This window comes from Sitodiplosis mosellana, unplaced genomic scaffold (genome assembly GCF_009176505.1).
Source record: "Sitodiplosis mosellana isolate CC-2019 unplaced genomic scaffold, AAFC_SMos_1.0 Smas_scaffold_7304, whole genome shotgun sequence".
In the NCBI taxonomy this organism is placed as follows: domain Eukaryota; kingdom Metazoa; phylum Arthropoda; class Insecta; order Diptera; family Cecidomyiidae; genus Sitodiplosis; species Sitodiplosis mosellana.
In genome coordinates, this window is record NW_022602399.1 from 28,036 (window position 1) to 48,116 (window position 20,081).

Sequence of the window (20,081 nt, forward strand, 5' to 3'; positions counted from 1 at the left end):
GTTGATCGAGAGAGTGAGGAAGGAAAATTGGTTTCGCAGAATGGGAGGTGTATTTGAATCCTTATCGTTCCATGAATCGGATGTGATGCAATCGCATGATTTAAAAAAAAACAAGAAACATATGGAAATTCGTTGAATTGCGGCTGAGCAATTTGTATGCATCACCTGATTATTATATATGCAAACGATTAAAGTGTCGTTTTTTTGTCTCTCTTGCTTGTGATTAATTTTTTTTTTCGTGGTTATTAAACAACGGATACGATAAATTTATTTTGTGACAAATGTCACTTTTTTCAGTTTTAAGTATTTTAAATTCGTCGATTTGAGTGCGAAGCCGTGTTATTATTTTGCTCATGCAATATTCATTTCGCGTTGCTTCTTTGAAATGAAAAGAAAAATTGTGCAAAATGTGTTAAAAACCACAAATACCGTTACGATGAACAAAATCAACATTCAGAGAAATTCCATTTCTCAAAAATATGCGCCAAACATGACCATTCCCAGCGTACTCTCACGAAGGAGGTAGTAGTGGGATAGGTGTGAAATATAAACAACATCAGCTATCAATAAGTCGTGTGACTCTCTCTGTGTGTTTAAGTGTGATATTTATCATTCACATCATTAAGAGTTTATGTTCTGACGAACGTGTGATTGTGGCTATATCCATAAAGCACATAACATTTTTGCAGGTGCACCAACAAATGGGCTCATCATATTGTTTCTCAAGCGGATAATTGTATTTTATACATAAACATTAGTGTTTTATACTCTCTTTTTTTTGCACAATAAATATATATTATATACAATTGGTTGAATCGTGTGTGTGTGTGTGTGTGTGTGTGTGAGTGCGGTTTTCACTTTAATTCGGTTTGTCATTTTAATAAAATATAAATAGAAAAAACACAAGAAACTATTTGCCCGATAAACCACACCACACAATGGCTTCACCTGCCAAATGAAACCAGTTCATTTTTTAAATAATTTGCTCGTTTTCCGTTGTTGTTTTTTCTCTTCTTTCTCTTTGTTTTCAATCGAATGGATTTCATTTGGGTCGGAATGCCAGTTCAAATCATACACTACGTTATCGAGATGATAAAGTGCGGATTGCTTCGTCTTTTATTAGGCAAACTTAGTCTTGCGTCTTTTGTGTCCCTGCATTTATGTAGAAATTATCGTTTTTTTGCTGTTCCTAACTCCGGCGACCATAAATTATGTGCATAGCACATACATTTCAAAATGTCACACGCTTCATTCTTTGCTACCCCCCCCCCCCTCCCCTACTCACACACATTCTCATTTCATCTAATTCTCTTCAGCTGTGTGCCTCTTGCACCGCCTGTCTCTCTTATTTAAAACTTAATCACGTTAATTGTTAAGAACATACATTTAAAATCACAATTATTCTATATTCAAAATAGTTGTATGCATTAATTCCTCGATCTCTAATATAAACTCAACATCATTTACACATTTCCAAATCAAAACATGTCCAGCAGGTATGAGAATTTTTGTTTTTTTTTTTCATTCTTTCAATTTTCGTTTGTTATCGCAATTTGCGCAATTATCAATTTTTCGTCGATGCTTTTTTTTCATTCATTTTGCGTCGTCTTGTTCCATCGGTTCATCAGATTCTTCACGCGAAAGCGAACCACTGCCATGGGAAAAAGTTTGCAATTAATAAAAATTTCAGAACGTTTTAACCGGGTATGGTCTTACCGATTCGCTGGTGGCTGCATTGAGAGACCAGCCATTGCGGTTAACGTTTCTGATTCCTCTCGTTCACATTTCAGTGCTTGAATAGCTGACATTCCAACGGTGTGGGCCAAACGTTTTACGCATGGCCAATGTGACATCTGCAAATGAACAAAATTGGAGTCGTGTATTTTGTGGTGTATTGATACAAAAGCCAATACAAAAATATGCGTTATGCCTTTTGAGAGAGGAAAGGTTTATTTTGGAATTCGATTCCATTTTCAAAAAACAAAACAAATCAATCAATTCAATTTGGGTTTTACCTGAATAGCAATAGTTTTCTGCAGTGTGTCGATTGCATTTTGACACGGTGCACGCGATAGCTCAACTTCAGGTATGGGTGATGGTTCGTCGCCAAGTAAAGCCTTCACGCACTCTTGGGCTGAATCACAAATTGCGGTCAAATCATAACCACCTTCAAGGGCCAGAACGATTTTACCATCAGCCAATTGCATCAATTCACGTGCTAAATGACCGAAACAAGCTGGTGACACCACATAACCGCCCAATGGTGGTGGATGACCGATGGCAGCATCAAACCCGGCCGAAACGAGAATGATATCGGGTGCAAATTCACGAGCAATTGGCATTACAACCGTTCTAAACGCGGCCAAGTATTCGGCATCGCCCAACGCTGGATTCAACCCACCCGACCATGCGACATTAACATTGAATCCAACACCGATTCCAGCACCGCATTCAGTTGGACCACCAGTGCCCGGAAAGAAGTTTCCATCATCGTGTCGATGTATTGATAAATACAAAACGCTATTGTCCTCGTAGAATACTTGCTGCGTACCATTACCATGATGTACATCCCAATCCTGCCCAGAAATATAATAAATTAAGAATCAGCGAAATTTACGGAGGATATTTTTCATTACGGAGCTCACACTCCCAACATGATGATTTGTTATTTTCAAATTTACTTACGACGATCAGAACTTTTCCAATTTCATTTGGCAAACGCTGACGCAACAATTTCGCAGCAATTGCAACAGAGTTGAAGAAACAGAATCCCATGGCTAAATCTGGCTCAGCATGATGACCTAATTCAAGCGAGAAAAAAAGATAAGAAATTAATTATTGAGACACATTTTTGTGACTATGTTTAGAATGTTGGCTATTTTCGGTGCATACCTGGTGGGCGAACGACGGCAAAACCATTTTCAATGTCACGTTTCGCTGTTTTAAATGCCAAATCGATAACACATCCAGCTGCCATTTTTGCAGCCGCACTGGTATAGTTCTCATTCCATGTGGTGTCCAAATCGACACCAACACCACCGCATGCGAGCCGCACAAAACTCGTTCGTGATGATTCCATTTTTTGGCGATTCAATTGATTCGAACCGAATAGCATGGCATGGTTTTCCGTGTGCACCGTTTGAATTTCATCGAGTGTGGCTTTGCGTGATCGCAAACGATCGCATCGATTCGCCAATCCAGTTTCACCCAGCCGAGCCCATACACTTTGCAGCCGACCACTGTGCTCGGGATGCGATGAATTATTTCCACAAATGCACGAATGCTTCAGCATTGTGTTGTCAAATGCAAGACCGGTTGTGATTTTGTGTTCGTTCTCCGTAATGTGGCGTCGATGTGTCAAATTGATTGGATTGTCGAGCGATAACGATTGGCCGGTATCACGAATGCCGCAAAGATTTGGTTGTCCAAGCGGTACCAAAGGACTCGATAACGTTCGAGATAAAGGTCGACTGAGATTCCGCATCAAGAATGGATCGTCAACAGACAACTAAAATCGTATTATTACACAATATTCAAATGAAAACACGAGATGTTAGTAGAACGCAATGATGTGTTATCAAATGAAATTAAAAACTAGCACAAAAAAGTGAAAGTAAATTGAATGACGGCCACGAAAAGCATTTACCTGCATCGATTGACGGATGAGTATCTCACGTTGTTGCTGCAAATATTCCTGATCACGTAATCGTTCTTCGGGCGATATGGCCGGCGGTGGATTGAGAGTAGACGAAATCACGGTGCTTGTTGGTATAGGTTTCGGTGGTTGCTTTTTATCGGTTAAATCGATGACAGCATCTTCTTCTTCTTTGAACGATTCGGCGCGTCCGCTTCGCGTTAACACCGTTTGCCGGATCTTTTGTGTCAATTGCAAGTGTTGTTGTTCGTATGCCTGTCGTTCAGCCTCACTGTTTTCATAGTGTGTTTGAGCAATGTTCAGGGCAGCAGCACCCGTTAGCATCGGATGGCCAAGTGGAAGTGGAGCTGATTGAGTTCGACCCAATGGCCGATGGCCTTGCTTATGCAAGCGAGCGAGTGCAACTTGAGCATCGGTGATTGGTTGGCTGTACATTGGAATCGGATGCAAACCCGCCATTTGGGCCAAGTGAATTCCACTGTGGGCTGGCGGTACATCACCATGTTCCATGGTCGGAATAAAATACGGTGCTCCCGGTGGGGCTAGCATTGTTTGCGACGGTGTTCGTAGAATTGAATGAATTCCCTGTTTTTTTTTTGGAAAGACGATAGAAAAGTATGTCAATTTCATTCTTCACATTCATTTCGATTAAAATCAAACTGTCCCGCAATCGATTCACTTACATAAGCGTGACTGTGTGCGTTTGGTAGATGCGGCCGTCCCAGACTGATATTAGGCATACTTGGTGATGTATACAACGACAAATCGTTAATACTATCTCGGCCAGCATGATAGTTTGGATCCTCATTTTCCTCTTGAATCGTCGCACTGGTGGGTGAGCCACGGCTTCCGGTCAATGTTGGCGGCGAATTCGGACCTGAATCTGTTGATGAACAATCTAAACGATGAATCAAATCTTTATTACTATCTTAAGCTTCGGAAAAATGAATCGCGGCGGACTTTTATCAATTTACAAAAGAAAAACAACGACAAATCACTTCACACTCTCATATTTCTGAGCATCTCATGCAAATAATAATGGTTATATCGATATCGAAAAATTTACAGCAAAAAAAAAGACGTTATACATTAAAAGCGTATCGTTAGATTGTTTTTTTTCTTGGGTGTGTGTGATTGTTTTCGGATTAAACAGTGTTGAGCTCATCGAGGGTGTAGACAAATCAAACAAAGACAAACGAAAATATGTGTATAAATTGCAGCTGATGTGATACATACTTGGTCCAATTAGAGAGCTTTGATGTTGCTTTAGTCGACGTTGAGCAGCAATTAGCAAACGTTCTTGTCGTCGTGCGGCCAATGATCCGGCGCGAGCTTTTCTCTCAATAACACTTTGTTTCAAACGTATCTTCAATAAATTGGGCTCGGATGCTGCAGCCGAATCAAAGAAATATACATTCGATATTTTTTTTACGTGAGTTTTGTTTATTTGTTATACTATATTACTATTGAATTCTATATGAAATCCATCAATCTTCAAATGATACAGTTAGTTTTTCGTTAGATAAATTTTGGTGTTAAATGCACACAAGAGAAATAAAATCGGTCAAAATTTTTAGCACAAATATATCAAACGTTATGGAAAAAAGCTGCACATTTCCAAACTTTTGTTTGCAAACAAAAGTTATTCAACGAAAAACATCATTAGCCGAAGAACATCAAGGCCTTTGAGCATTTTGTTTTGCTATTGATTCATTTTATTAACGTCTGTTATATTTCCAATCAAAACAATTGAAAATAATTTTTTTTTTGGTTGCTCAAATGCCATGTGTTCATTTTCGCATGCATCAAAGGGCCGATCGATGGATCGATCGAAATCGTTTCGTTACCTGTTTTGCGCAGTGGAAAATCGGGATCGTATTTCGATATAGTTGGTGGCGGCTGTTGAGGTATTTTATATGGGTGGGAGCTTGGCAGAACACCAGCTGGTAACGATTCGCCCGATGAACTTTTGACAACACCCCTGAAAATATACATGGACACACGTCATCAAGTAAAACCATTTAAAAATTCAATGTTTTGAAATGATTGAAAAAAAAATGAAATGGCTCAACAAATGCTTACCAATTTCGATATGGCGACGCGGCAGAAGCAAGACCATTTGATGAAGCATTTTGCTTCTTGCTGATGATAAATGACTGCAAAAGAAGAGAGTAATTTATTCGAAATATGTCTTCTCATTCAATGGTTTGAATAGATTATGGTGTGAATGATACATACTTGCAATTTTTGCTTAACTTCTGGACTAGCATTGGCACTGGATGAATTCTCTTTCCGACGAACGATTGCCTCACGTTCGCGTCGTTCGCGTTGTTCACGCTGTTCTCGTTGTTCACGTTGTTCGCGTTGTTGTTGCTCCTCAAGAGCGGCTATACGTTGCTCATGCAATTCCTGCAATACGCCATTTGAATACGCCGCAGACTATAAATAACGGTTTTTGGAAAGAGGTATATCGGTTTTGTGCCAGTGGACCAAAAAAAAATGCAATAAAAAGTAATACCAACGCAGAGCAAAAAATAAAGAACAAATAAACTAAAAACGAAAACCAAAACAGAAACAGAAACGCATAAGTTAGAACGCAATTTTGTATTATTAACGTAGTAGTTCGCACAATGAATGGTCCAAGAGCGCTCGATGAGCATACATATTTAATGGCAAAGATGCAAGAGGTAAAGTAAAACTTAATCGAAATTTGACCAATTTGAAAAGGAATGCAGCTCAAGAATGAAGTTTGAATTTGAAATGAAATTTGGAATATAGTAAAATCAATAATCGAACCAGAATGATATCTAAATATTGTCGGTGGTTGTATCCAAACAATTTTGTTTGTCAAGATATCAAAGGGGAAAAAACGTTTTATGAAAATTGTTTACTGATCTTGCAATCGACCTAAGCGGCTTATTATCAATTTACAATAAATGGCTATTCTAACTTCATAATGAAGAAAGAGCAGCTTAAGATAGAAATGGAATATTTCTTCCGTTCCATGGTTCATTTTCTTGGCAAGTGATTATGCATGGATTGATTCATTTTGGTCTAAATGCTATTTTCAATTAAGCTGTTTCTTTATGCTTTCGTTTTGATTTCATTTTTATTCTTTCTACCTTCTTTTGAATTTATTCTTACCTGAAACTTATGTTCGAGTTGCCATTTATGCTGAAGTTCCAACTGTTTGTTTTTCTCCTGAAATGTATGCCAAAGCATTTGCTTCTGCAATTCCTGCTCCTTTTTCAGCTGCAATGAATAATAAAAAAAAATCCAATTCCATTGAATTATTCATCCTTGACATAGGCTTACAATACAGATTTGTTTGCTTTTACTTTATTTTTGTCTGTAATATTGATTGAATTCGATGAATGTTCGGTTGTGATGATGAGGTAGAGAGAACGAGAAAAAGGGAGCGAACGAGTGGTGTTTGTTGTGTTCAAAAATACATTTTCAATGGATTGTATAATCGCTTTAAAGGGTTTTTATTTTTAGAAATAACGTCGCATCTCCATGGAAAAAGAAATCATCGAATACCTGATTTTGATTCATTTGCATAATTGCGTTCGATCCGTGTAACGAATCGCTAACAACAAAACAGTCTGCTTTTTTCAGTCTTTCGCGAGCTGATTGCGGTTATGTCTTGTGTAACGAATGTTCTTGTTATCACACACACACACTCATGTTAAACCCGAGTAATTTTTCTCCGCAAATCAATTTTACTGCGAGACAGAATTTTCAGCAAGTATTTTTCAAAAAGCATAATAATCACGACGAATTAATGGGTGTGGTGACGCGAAACGACCAATTGATACCGGCACACCAAAATTATTTGCCAACAATTCGATTCTTCGGGATCGAGACAGACGCATCGGAATGTGTTTTACGCGAAAAATGACTTTGACGAAAACAAAATCAGCACGAACAAAAAATGCGGTTTGAAAAACTCTCTCAAATCATCAACCAATTTAGGTACATGCGATTGCTTTGGCTTCATTCAACATCTGCTTTTGATACAGTCGCGAAATCAATCTAAAATGTCCAATTAAATGTTTTGAGAAAGAGATAAAGCCATTTTATGCAAGCAACATTCCAGTTGGATGTTTTAATTACGTTCACATTCAGGCTGCAACCACTTTTAGAATTTTAGAATTTTAGATTTTAATTACGAAAATTTCACATTCATATATCGAGAAAAAAAATGTATAAATCAATAGGAAATACGTTGGCATAGTTAACTGTTGATGACAACATGGAATTTCCACAACAATATTCAATTCGGGGTAGAAACCATTTTTCTCATAATAGGAGCGAACGAAAAACCTTTCGGTTGTGTACTGTCCATTGAAGACAGAGTAAAAAAAATACTACACTATTGTAGTATTTGAAAAAAGAAGCAACCAAAGTGTGATTACGGGCTGGCGAGCGTTTGTGTACATTGCGTCGTTGTTATTTGCGATCGATCTGCGAACACTAACGCGCACGCACACACAATCGCGCTTACACTGTACATCGTACAACAAGACACATCTATCTGTCTATATCTCACATATGTTTCTCTGTCGCTGGTACTTCTTTCAATCGGTCGGTCGGTCGGTCGGTCGGTCGTACTCTGTTCGTTCATAAATATTTAATAGGCTAAAAATAAAAACAAGAAAAACCTTGAACAGTCAACGCTTTACAGTGACAACGTTCATAATCTCGTCAATATACACAGTAGAAAAATGCCACGATTTTGAGTAATGAAGAGAGAGAAAGAGGATGAAAGAACGAGAATGAACATTAAAATAACATACGCCATCGAATGCAAGCGAGCGACTGAACGATAAACAAACAAATATCATTTTTTTTCCTCTCATTCTGTACAACGACTGGATGCTTCTCAATTAAAAATTTACATACAAGCTTACACAAGTGTACCTGTGTGTGGTGATATCGGAACAGAAGAAATGAAAAAAAAACCTTTGACAAAAATAACGAAACGACGTAATGCGAAACGACTAACGATCCGGTCAGAATTAACTGGCTGATATGCTTGAATCTTAAATGCTTTTGTTTTACGGTGGAAAATATGGAACCTGCTCCATTCACAAGCAGTACCCCGTAGAAAAGAATCATTCCACGTGAATAGAATTATGGATTGCGACCGAGAATAAACTCAGCAATTTGCATATACAATTCGAATATTTCCCTTGAGCTGCCGAATGAAATGTATTTCTTTTTACTGGGTCGTTTTTTTTTAAATCGGGTCTGTTAAGTGGGCCTCGACAAAAGCATTAAAATCTTTTGTGGTCGAGTCTTTTTTCCTCATTTCGCAGAAAAAAAACACTGGGATTTTGTGTGTGAGGCTAGCCGATTATATTTTCATAGCTCCTTTTCATCATTTTTATCGCCATCGAACCAAATTCGAGTCGATCTTTTCGACACATCTCATCGCTCTCCATTTGATACATGGTCACGCGAATTCATCCTCATCAAAAACAAAAGCGATCGACTTCCGGTTGCGCGTGTTTTTGACAGTTTTCAATCGAAAATGTTGATGGCGTTGACTGAAAGCGATGGACACAAAGGCTTCTTCTTATCACAGCAGTTGAACATCAATACTTTGTTGCTGTATCCATTTTTCTCTATATCTATCTTTTCAAAGATATGTGTTATCCATTCCATCATTTCATCGCAAACGGAAAAAAAACTCGATAAGCACGTGTGCAAATGAAGTATGAACATCGTTCTATTTGTCCGTATCGCAAGATAGCGGCAGTAGCGCGCTAAACCGGCTGTTGATCGCTCTTATCAATGTGTACCTTTTTTCTCTTTGCTCTTTCCCTCTCTCGCTCTCGACGTCATCAAAAGAGAAGAATGCGTTTGGTGCGGCCAAAAACAGAACAATCCCAATTCAATGCGTGTGGAGAAACAAGCAAATCACATGATATGCTTGTGAATTCATATGATACTCAATTTTTTGCTCGTTAAATTGCACACTGTGGGCTATTGTTGTTGTTACTGTGATGTATTTATATCGGGTTAAAGTAATAAAAATCACGTTTTCTGGGGCATTCAACATTCCTTAGATAAACAAAACTGCTACTTCTGTCACTTTATTTTACGGTTCAATTTAAATATAGTTGATCCGAATGTCAAATGGCGCGTGACAAATGAATCGTAACTTCATAGAAATGGTCGGCTCTCTTTTTTGCATTTCACGTTTGTTCATTCGACTCGCAAAATTTTACGCAAAAATTTATTCACAATCAAAGTGTGTTCGGCCAAACGGGAACATATGCAAATAGGTGTAAACTGGCTTTCTTTTTTCGACCAGTTTTCGTTTACTCTTACAACATTTGGAAATACCCGGACACGCAATTGCGTACGTGAGCTGGAGCTCGTCGTATATGAAACACAGTGCGTATCCTCGCGCTACACATCATTCGCAAAAAACTCTGGACGATTTAAAAAAAAAAAGAAGAAGAAGAAATCGTGGCTCGTTAGCCAAACGAAATACGATTCTTTTTTCATTTGGTTGGATCCGGTTTCAATGCTCTACTCACTCCAGTAAATATATCGAGATGTCTTACTTAGTATGCCAACAACAAACAGTTTTCAACTTCGATGCGAAAAAAAGCACAGAGAGACAGATACAAGAAGATGGAATGTGAATAAAGTTTTCTCCGCTTTTTATCAGTTCCATTCGCAAAACTGTAAACTGAAATTCTGTATTGGTTAATAAAGCAATGGTTAATCGTGAGCAAAAAATCTACCAAAGTGGCAATTCAACGTCTCGACCGCATAAAATATGTTAATCATTGGATATTGTTTGCAATTACAAATTTTCGACTTTGACAGATCGAATGAACGAAGACATGAACCAAAAGAAAAGCACTTCATTTTGAGGCGGACTATTTAAAGTTTAAAATAGGCAAAATGCGATGCGAGTATTTTTACCAACCAACAACTTACTTCTGTCAATCTGATATTTCATTCAGGTACAGTTTTTTCTTCGGTTGTCGTTTATCGTCATCGTATAATTTTTCACGAGGAATCGTTTGATGAAATTTTACTTTGCGATTCATTCGCAATTTTTTATTCGTTGTATGCATTTGATTCGGAATTCGCAGTATTGATGTTCATTTTTTGTTAAATATTTACTCGGATTTTCAATGAAATATCCAAATCAGTAACATTGCAAATTGCCAGCCATTGTCGCCTATCTCACACAGAACTTTTTTTTTCCTATTTCAAGGGGATAAAATGTGAATCACTTCCCCTTTTGAAATCGGAACGCATCTGAATTATTCATCGCCGGTTGTCCATTGATCAAAGTTTATTTCGGCCACTTATATGTGAATTTTTTTGCGCCAACTGAAATGAATCCGACTAACAATAAAAAAAAACGGGATCGACGTTTTTGCTAGTTGTTCGGAACATTAAATTTAATTTAGTCGATCTGTCCGAGACACATTTTATTTGTCATATGAAATTTATTAGCTCTTTCTCCATTTCATGCTCGTGTGCAAAATCGTTTTTTTTCGTTCTTTCTTCCATTGCGTAACACGAGTTTTTTTCCGTGCTGGATGATTCAAGCGGTTTTTTTTCTGGTGCGAAAAAATTGGCCACGAGATAAAATGTAAATAAAAATCTAGACAAGCAAGTGCTTAGCCACGATTATTTATGTACAAAATGCAAAATTCGCAATATTTATAAATATACGTAATCGACGAGAAAAAAATCGACGACAAAAAAGAGTCGATGAGAGAAGAAAACAAAAATCGGCGAAATGTTTGCAGAAGAAAGCGCGTCACTCTCTGTTTCTTCACGGTTGATTCATTCACACACACACAGCGTGTGTTTGACAATGAATGGTCGAGATTATTATGATTTTGCATCATTTGACAGGACGCCATTCATACCGACAATTTGCGGAGAAAACGTATAAATCAATTTATTCACACTGTCCACTTTGAATAGCTTTCACGACATTTATTCTTCATTTTTTTTAAATTGAGTCTCGCGCGCGCAAAAAAAATAGAATAAGCAACCACATGTATTTCGCGTGCGCAAAATGTGTTATGATTCGTCAATGGGCGATACTGTCTCTTTGCGAACATTGGCACCGGAAATTGTTCTTTATTCTCTGTGTTGTGTTAAGAAAATTATACAAGATTTGGTTTTCTCTCTCACTATCTTCATTGCTTTCTTTCGCTCGATGAGATGTGAAATAAAAGAACCATAAATTTAATTTTAATTTTTTATTCGAGGGAAAGAAAAATGGTTTGAGTTTTCGCGTTGACTCATGATTTTTTCCTAAGAAATTATTCTATTTTTGTGAACGGATTTTTGTGAATATGATGCCAGAAGCACGGTTTATATAATTAAACATCATTTGCTTGCAAGTTTTGCGTCATTGTGTACGATCATCGCCATTCAAAAACACCAGAAAATCTATGCGAGCAAATGACAAAATAGACTGGCTGTAAAATTATAGGCCGCATTCAAACGGTGATTAGTTTTAATGATAAAAATGAGCATATATCATCTGTCTAGTGTATACTGTGTCGGCTCTTTACCGCACTAAAACAAATCATCTTGAAATTGCTACGATTTATATAATTCCATGTCAAATCTATCAATCTATTTTCCGGTTTCGTTGAGCGTCGCGTGTGTTCCGAAATAGCATTATTTTGTATTGAGTATGTGTGTTTAATACTCCCCCTCTCCTCATATTGTTCTGCTTGATATTACGAAACGGTCGCCGGAATCGCTGTGATTCATCACATTATTGAGCGTGGCGACATTGAGGTGACCACTTGATAAATATTTCTAGATCAGAGATAACGTACATATTGAACACTGTTCACTTTCAGGACAAGGTATAAATAGACAACCGAACTGTTGTCCGGGTACGGTCTACAAAAAAAAGCAATTGACTCACCTCAAGAATTTGTTGATTGAGATCGTTTTGTGCACTGGTGGCATGTTGATTGGTTGTTGAGTTGTCAAGCGCCAGGCTGCTCGGTACAACCAGAATACGCTCTCTTCCAACCGCTGAATCACGAGCCATTTCTGTAAGAGAAAGTCAAACATTTGAGGAAAAAATATTATCGCAATCAATTTCAAAAATTCTAATATCATTCATTCAGTCGAAATTGAGAAGAGAAAAATAATACTGATGGAATGAAAACATAAATCGAGAAGCCACTGATAATATTTTCGACTGTGAGAGAGCGCGAAGGGGATTTAACGATGAATTTGCACATAATGGTGCTTATCACAAGTTTTGCAAATGACACCTGACTCGTCAAATTGACAATTGTCTCTAAAGAAATGCTAGCTCAAAGAAGGGTTGTTGGTTTGTGTTTGACGTAATCTACTTGGAAACGGTATTTCCATAGCATCGTCAGTGCGTTTGTTGTGCCGTATGTTTTTTTTTTCGCTTCCTCTTTTGTTTTCGTTCTGGTCTATTTTTATTAGTATTCTGTGCGTATTCAAAATTGCCTACGCAAAAGCGGTTCTCTCAATGGATTCAGGTGAATTGAATTTGTGACAGCGCAAAAAAAAAAACAAAACTCAATGGATCCCACCCACACATCCATTGTTATTACGTAGTGGAGTGCACGTATTGCAATGTGCAAACGACATGTAACTAAATGTGTGATAAGCTGTTCGCATGAAGAATTTTCCGAAGAGAAAAAAGCAGACAAGTAAATACAGTCTAGCATACGAAGAATATGAGTAGTCTATATAATAAGTCTCGATCGTCGTATCGCGATGACGAGATTCGAGAGATGTGACGTAAAAAGCTCCGCATCTCATGAAATTTGCCAAGTGGAAAATATATATTTAGAATGTAGTACTGCGTGTGGTTGTGTGTGTTTTGTTTGCGCGACACCGCTGCTATAGCGAAAAACCTTGACTGTGACAATTGTGATCTTTTTATACATTTTAATTAGTACACATATCCGTCAGCCGTACACTTTCAATCAAATTTTCGACTTCGTTGAAAGTCGAAGTTCGACAACCACACACTTTTTCTATCTAACTCTCTTTCGCAACCAATGCCTGCACTTGTCTCTCTACTCACTCTTTGTCTCTTTCTATTTGATTTTTCGGAACTCGCGAAATTATAAACATTTCAAGCACCCGGCAACACATTGAAAGTCGCACTTGAATTTTAAGCACAGTCATCGTAAATAGTAGGGAAAGAGAAGAAAAGAGAAACAAATGATTGTGTGATTGTATACAAGAATCGCGTCCGAAATTGTGAATGTTGAACGATACACACGGCATTATACATGAATAATTAACCGATGTCTATTGTCATCGTTGTCGCTGAGAATGAGTGCTTTTTTTCTCCCTCTTTGTCGACAAACACTCGTAGATAACATAACTTTTCACATCGTTTTTTTTCGGTTTGGATCGAAGGACGCTACTCGATATGTTTTTTTTTCTTATTCGGCTGCGTTTCGTCACGATACCAAAACTAACTTTGAACGTAACCGAATTGTAAGAGTCGTTTCAACTACAACAAAACATACATCCAATTGGCTCACAGCACCATCGAAACACATGAATTGGATTTTGTTTCTGGCGCAATGTTATAACGTTACGTTTTTGTTAACGTTCTTAGCGTTGACCGTCCCGTCTATCAACGAATCAACGATCCAAGTGTGTTGTTATTTCATTCTACGTCGTCGTCGATTGCGATAGTCGCACACTATTTTTAAAGGTAATTCGATTTTCTGACGGAGGGTTGGATGGGCGAAAGTTATGTTTCGATATGTTTTTTCCTGCCTAATTATTTTGATTTATAGTTTCTGTTTCTGTTTTAGCGTGAATATTTCACTATGGCCACTGAATAATCGATGGGGTGTTTTAAAAATAAGTTAATTGTCATGAAAGCCTTAGGCATTGCTTTTGTGTGTGTGTGTGTGCAAGTGTGATTGAAGCATGATATGCTACATTTCCATTTTCATAAACCGCTTACTCGCGCGCACCAATTAACAATAGATTCCCTTCAACAATGTCCAACCATAAAAATACAGTATTGCGGAGAGCGACAAAAATGTCTTTTCAATAGTGGAGGAACAGAGAGGGAGAGAAAAAGCAGCGTATCATGTTGTTCTGGTCACACGGTTTAAAGTGAATGAACAGAGAAAAAAACTCACAAAAGAAACCACATTTATTGAATCTTTCAAATCGTTTGTCATTACTGTGTCGAAATGTCGCTCATACTCATACTCATGCATGTACAATGTTGTGATGGCAATTATTTTGACATTAACGGAACTAAAAATACGACACTTTTTACACCGTTCATAAAATGTGAACGGTTTCATGGAATGAAATACATATGTATATCGAACGATGTTTATTGTATTATAAATTATGATGTTTCGTGTGCCTAAGAGGCACAAAAGAGAGAAAGAGAGATAGAGAACGCCACCAAATTGTTTATTTATAAGTTTCTATGAAGAAGTCACAATCAATTTTTTTTTACGTTTCTATAAATATTAGTGATTTAAGTCTGAAGGCACGAATTTGTTTGGTCCGCATAGGAGTTGAATTTCGTCGGTAGCCTTTTTTTGTCGTTCGGTTTTGTTTATTTAAATGGCATCAAATTTGGTAGTCAATTTGCACGTATGCCGTGGAAAAAAACATAATCAGACATATTGTTCACAGGTTTTTGCCTGGGTTTGAGTATATTTACCGAAAAAATTTGCGCACATTAACAATAACCGTTAAAGCCGAGTCTAAAAATAAATGTTTTCAATAAAGCAGAAAATAAAAATCACAATGCAATTGCAGTGTTCAAGTCCATTCACGCTATTATTCAGAATCGTGGTTGAAAACCCGAATCAAATGTGTTAAAATTGCCAGGTTTGGCAAACATAAGCAATTGCAAACCCGTTGCATGAACAAAAAATAAATGTATTTTCAAATGGCATGTACTATCCCAGCCAAAACTTGACCAATTGAACGTAGAAAAAAGTGTAACTTTAAATAAATTGCATTTTGTAAATGGAAACGTTATAAATTGCTCAGTTTGTTTGTGAGCATATGGAATGCGTATATCCAATTGGTTGTTTATCTAATCCGCTGGCGTGCGTGCTTTTACGCGAGTATTGTCTTGTTAGTTAGTTGGTTAACGTGGTCGGTTGTAAACAAAAACAAGCGATAAAGCTGCTCTCATCGCGCATAAAATGAAGTATCGTCATATTCAGTTCAAGTGTATGGAGTTTGAGTGCGTAAACAAGCCCCACATACAATTCATATATTTTGACTCATATTTCGTCGGTTGTTTTCGGAATGAATATGAGCGCATATCATCTTTTATTCAAATGGGCCAACGAAATTTTATTCGGTGTCAAATTGTCCTGTCCAATTGTCTATAAAAAGTTTCCGCGTTTTACATTACAATCGTTCAGTTGATATGATGACGTGGCAAACGAAACGTTTTTTTCCCTCTTTCTCGTTATCAAGCGGCACCAATTTTCTTTCGGAGTGTTCCGTCGGGTCAAACTATATGACCGAACAAGAGATAGGTGGAGGGGGAATACAAAGGAGCGAAAAAAAAGAACGCGAATAGACCAATGGTGCGTATGATCGCCTTTTATGACACTTTTATTACGCTCAATTCCGAATATTTATAATCGCGAATACAGATTTTAGGCGATAGGGTTTGTTTGTTCCTCCGTTCACAAACTATTACATTGAGTCTAGAAGCATTTTCTTTTTTTTTTCATTTCATAGAAACACTGAATCATCAATTTAATCTAAGATTTATATCGTTGTGCATGCGATGTTTAGCACACGACCTCTTGCAACAATATTTTTAATGTGCAATTTCGGCTCCAATAATAGCCATTCAGAAATAAGTCAATCAGCACGAGAAAAAAACACACACACATTTTTTTCACGTGGAGCTTTCTTTATAGTGCGAATATAGTGGAAATGAAGCTTTGGCGTAAATGGTGGCACGTGTACATGTTGGATGTGTGCAGAAAAAAAAGAAGTGAAATGTGTCTAGTTCGAAAACGAACAAGGGCCCTTCGAAAGTGTCGATGGTGGTCATCGATTTAAGACTAATCCATCAAAATGACTGCTTCTGCCAGCCACGTTTTTTTTTTCTCGCATCAATCAGCGTGAACGTACGATTTTTATTTATAGTTTTCGCACACACATACACACACTCACAACTTAAATAGTTTCTTTTTCGCTAATTTTGTGCCCGGAAGCCGACCGTATTCAATTGTTTGTACGATCGATAGGCCGGTTAAAGTGATTTTCTTTTGGTGAAGAAAAAAAAAACTTTTACTTTTCCCTTTTGAACTCATGTTCACCGTACATTTCATGTTAATTTATTAAATGTGCCTTTCGCTTTTGCTATATTTCTTCTCTTCACTGTGTACAGTACTGTAGTACATCCCGTACTTTGTATCACGCCTATCCAACGACGATTGGCGGCTTAAACGAGAACTGCGTAGCAACGAATATGCCAATGTATGGTTTGTGCATGTGTATGTGTATGTGTTTTACAATTTCAAATGATACACGTGCCGCGTTTGCCGTAAACCAATTGAATTAGTTTCAATTCAGCACGGGCAAGCTGACAATGAATTTGATAAGCCTAACGAGCGAACGAACGAACAACAACAAACAGATATTTTTGTTCAGATTTTCGGTCTCAATATGATTGACTACCATGGTACTACATTTAATCGCTAAAGAAAACTTAATGCGATATATTTCTGTAAATTCACAGCAAACTACGAAATATGGACACATTCAACGTTCACTTTTTGTGTTGTCATGCATTTAATCGATCGAAGTGGTGCGTTTGAGGGTAGATCTTATACCGGTTCTCGTCGAAGAAGACGAATTAGATTTCGTCATTTTGCATTCAAAAATAAAGATTGTGTCTTAAATCAAAATCAACATTTGCCATTAAAAAAAGATCAATCTCATATGGGAAAAAAATTATTCATATTATTGTAATCAAAACGACACTAAACAAATCCAAGCTACAAAATAAAATGTGAATGACATCTTTTAAAACTTGAAATGAAATGAATTCAGCGCTTCATTTCGTCAAAAATGTACGACGAGCTGTGGTAATCAAGCCAAACAAAACATATTGTTCGCATAAAAAAATGTGTGATGCACATTGCACACACAACATAAATTGTTCGCGTTGGCATGGAACAATTCGAGGTGAGACCAGTAGCTAGACTGCAGGCCGAAAACCATCCACGCCGTGAAAATGAGTTTTAAAACAAATTCCGCGCTAACGGCATGCACATAGCGAGAGCGTGAAAAGGACAAGACATAGTTCAATTGAGCTATTAATAAACTGAACGCATTTATTTTTAAATTGTTCAGCAATCGTTAAAACCCGAATTTCTGTCAGTCGCATTAAACGCGACCCGCTAAAAATACACCGACGAATCTATTTTATATTTTGGTTCGCGAGTGAGAGAGAGAGAGAGTGAAGGAGAGAAAGAGAGAATGAAAAGCATTTAGGCTTCGCTTCTTCGCATTAGCACAGAAATGCCTAAATATAATATGAATACCACAACGCGCGGATAATTATAAATTGTTGTGTGTATATACAAGTTTATGATGCGCCATTTGGAATGCTCAAAACCATTTTCGTATACCAATATATTTTTGATGCCCATCAAGTGCGCCGCATTTTTCAGCCCCTTCTATTGGACTGCCTTCGGCGTGTAGGAGAGAGAGATAAAAAAAACCCGAGCTCTCCGGTTTTTCATATTTCATGTACGTACACGCTATTATTGGATTCAAATTAGATACTCAATAAAAATGTGTGTATTTTTACACACGAAAAGATTGGAACGATTCTTGGGCGGATACTTGAACGGAAAACGGCTAAAATTACGCATTGGATAATTAGACAATCTATAGACGAATGCCACACGCGCAACTGATAATTTCATATGATAATGGAAATGTTCAGCATTTTTCATCTTTTTTTTTGCTTTGCTTCTTTCCAATAATGCCGATGCGTCGTCGTTGTTTTGTTGCTAATTTTAAATGTGTCTAGATAACAGTTTACGTCTTCTTTGTTTCATTTTCAATTTAAGATTTATTTACATGCTTTTAAGTACATGCTTTTGTCTGATTTGGATTGGAGTTCATCTTGCAAGCCGATAAGCAGATCGTCCGTTATTTGAGACAATCTATAATTATTGAATATTATTTCATTAATCAGCTTGTGATAGAACGTTCTTTCGCCTTCGCATTTGAACTTCTTTTGTGAAGAAGAACCGTAATTGATCGGATAAAGATCATCTGTGAATTGCGACGCAATTATTGGAACGGTTGTTAGTCATTCCCATCATTTAATCACGAAGAGATTTTTCACGCTCTTGCCCTTTATTCCCCTCTCTTTCCTTTCCTTTCTCTATCTATCTATCTTTCTCTCTGTGTCTGTCTCTGTCTTTGTCCCTCCATAAAATTGCAACCGCTTTATTCGAAACAGTACACGAATTCTTTGACTTTCTACGAATTTTCCCATCAATGAACGAGGTAAACACAAAATCGTGAATTAAAAAAAAAAACAACAAAAACAAAAATAGTGGAAACTTGAAACAGAATATCAACAGAAAAAATGTTGAACATCCTGTTTCGCAGACGCATCCACCAAGCGGTGCAACATCACAAAAACGCCAATCTGGAATCATATTTATATGCAAAAATAAATGAAATTGGATAAAAATATTTTTGGATGTTGTTGTTGTCATTTTTTTTTAAATATATAAATAGTCAGGCGACAGGGAATAAATAATCTATTTTAAAATTTGTATACAAAATATACGCGACACGCGTGCTGCCAAACAGACAGGCGGATCATCCGAAAATATAATAATTAATACGGATTTCTTTGAAGAAGAGATGCGCTTGTGCGTTGCACCCATACCTCGAGCATGCTTTTGTATCTTTGCCAAAAATGGTTCTGTACTAAGCTGAAAAAACTTAGCTAACAATTTAAAATACATTGCGCCCCGCAAGCCATCTAGATGGCGCCACAAGAAAATTTGGTTCTTATACGAGGTGTATGCTCAAGATATGGTTGCACCTTTGTGTCGTTTGCCATTGTTTTGTTCTTGTTGAAATATGCTATCACAATATGTGGCCTATTCTGAGGCAGACACAGACGTGTGCAAGGGGGGGGTATTCCGGTTTTACCCCCCCTCTAGGATTCCAAAATGTGGACCCCCCCAGCTATTTGGAAAATTCGACACTAGATATAATCGATTTTCAAAAGTGAGGACCTTTTTTTTTTTTTTAGGTCTTCACTTGTTTTTTGACACCCATTGGCAAAATTTTAGACCCCCATTGTGGAATTTTGACTGTTTTACACTAGATAGAATCGATTTTCAAAAGTGAGGACCTTTTTTTTTTT

General features: G+C 37.3%; 1 protein-coding gene across 8 annotated transcripts in view; it reads right to left on the reverse strand.

The window, feature by feature from the left end:
* Positions 1 to 715: 715 nt before the first annotated feature.
* The window catches only part of LOC129580223 (histone deacetylase 4-like), a 21,244-nt gene continuing 1,878 nt past the window's right edge, over positions 716 to 20,081 (reverse strand). Inside the window, exons 2-14 of one of the 8 annotated variants that reach the window (XM_055470448.1) lie at positions 12,588 to 12,718; positions 6,800 to 6,907; positions 5,894 to 6,094; positions 5,738 to 5,811; positions 5,503 to 5,636; positions 4,892 to 5,044; positions 4,339 to 4,538; positions 3,647 to 4,240; positions 2,893 to 3,508; positions 2,686 to 2,801; positions 2,016 to 2,576; positions 1,717 to 1,853; positions 716 to 1,651 (exon numbers count right to left, since the gene is read on the reverse strand). In XM_055470448.1, coding sequence (XP_055326423.1) covers positions 1,594 to 1,651; positions 1,717 to 1,853; positions 2,016 to 2,576; positions 2,686 to 2,801; positions 2,893 to 3,508; positions 3,647 to 4,240; positions 4,339 to 4,538; positions 4,892 to 5,044; positions 5,503 to 5,636; positions 5,738 to 5,811; positions 5,894 to 6,094; positions 6,800 to 6,907; positions 12,588 to 12,718 — 3,083 coding nt within the window. In that variant the 3' untranslated portion in view covers positions 716 to 1,593. Of the gene's footprint in view, positions 1,652 to 1,716; positions 1,854 to 2,015; positions 2,577 to 2,685; positions 2,802 to 2,892; positions 3,509 to 3,646; positions 4,241 to 4,338; positions 4,554 to 4,891; positions 5,045 to 5,502; positions 5,637 to 5,737; positions 5,812 to 5,893; positions 6,095 to 6,799; positions 6,908 to 12,587; positions 12,719 to 20,081 lie in introns of all 8 variants that reach the window. The other 7 variants (XM_055470447.1, XM_055470450.1, XM_055470449.1 and 4 more) reach the window with 7 other exon arrangements.